General features: G+C 43.8%; 1 protein-coding gene across 2 annotated transcripts in view; it reads right to left on the minus strand.

Annotated features, from left to right (window-relative positions):
- Nucleotides 1–1,095, minus strand: part of ergic3 (ERGIC and golgi 3) — a 28,000-nt gene that overhangs the window by 19,794 nt on the left and 7,111 nt on the right. For both annotated transcript variants that reach the window (XM_015388489.1, XM_015388490.1), the window contains exons 3-4: nucleotides 407–494; nucleotides 215–334 (exon numbers count right to left, since the gene is read on the minus strand). In XM_015388489.1, coding sequence (XP_015243975.1) covers nucleotides 215–334; nucleotides 407–494 — 208 coding nt within the window. The remainder of the gene's footprint in view (nucleotides 1–214; nucleotides 335–406; nucleotides 495–1,095) is intronic.

The raw sequence follows: 1,095 nt of genomic DNA on the forward strand, positions 1-1,095 counted from the left end.
TAAATTATAGCCAACATTTCTACTTAAGATAAGGAAGTATTTGTACTTTGTTACTTGGCAGCTCTGTGTTCAGCCAAACATCCTAAACATGAATCTTTCATTGAAACAAAACATTTCTGCTCTACAACCAGAACCAACAGCTGCATCTGAAGCTTTCTGTCTAACAGGTTGATCACAGTCCAAAGGGTGAAAGGTCAAAACGCAGAGAGGTTACCGTGTTTTTCTGCCTCGTCGGTGACCGGTTGGAGATCCTTATCCAGCCGCTGCTTGAACAGGTTGTGTTCCACGTCCAGCTGCTGCTCACCAGCCACGTCCATCGCATCTATACTGAGATCTGAGAGACGGCTTCATGAACCCGAGTCCAGTCGGTGTTTGAACAGAAGTTTTTAAAACAGGCAGAACTTACAGGCGCAGGGCATGTGGGGGAAAATGACGTCGATGTTAATTTTGAGTTTGTCTCCTCTGGACGTGTCGACGTAGAGCTCAGGGTGGACCTGAGGGACCACAGCAAACTTTCATTTCATGAAAACACTGAAAGGTTGATATTATTTGGACCAAAGTAAAAGCTCTGCTACAGAAAAGACAGCGGCTGCTTTGCTGCTTCACGGCCTGGAGGAGCTGCAGTAACTGATGAAACTGGAAATGCTGCGTTTCAGCAGAAGATCCTGCAGGAGAATCTGCAGCCATCAGACTGGACCTAAAACTCTATCCCTGCTATGTACTGCAGAAAACCCCCATGCTACCTGACCAGAGACCAGCAACAGGTCGGGTCGTATAAAACCTACATCTATGGGTGGAAAAAAATAAATAAAACTTATCATTTCAGGGGTGTGGGCACGGGTATTTATGAATAAAATAAAGGTACCATAGAGTTACAGTATCAATGAAACTTATATTTTTATTAGCTATTACCTCTACATCTTTAAAAATCTGCAGGCTTTGGCCAATTTACAGCTGTTAATCTGCGAGTTTCTGCCAATCTACAGCTGTTAATCTGCGAGTTTCTGCCAATATTCAGCTGTTAATCTGTGAGGTTAGGCCAATCTACAGCTGTTAATCTGTGAGGTTTGGCCAATCTACAGCTGTTAATCTGCG

Source organism: Cyprinodon variegatus, unplaced genomic scaffold (genome assembly GCF_000732505.1).
Source record: "Cyprinodon variegatus isolate N-32 unplaced genomic scaffold, C_variegatus-1.0 Scaffold424, whole genome shotgun sequence".
Classification (NCBI taxonomy): Eukaryota; Metazoa; Chordata; class Actinopteri; order Cyprinodontiformes; family Cyprinodontidae; genus Cyprinodon; species Cyprinodon variegatus.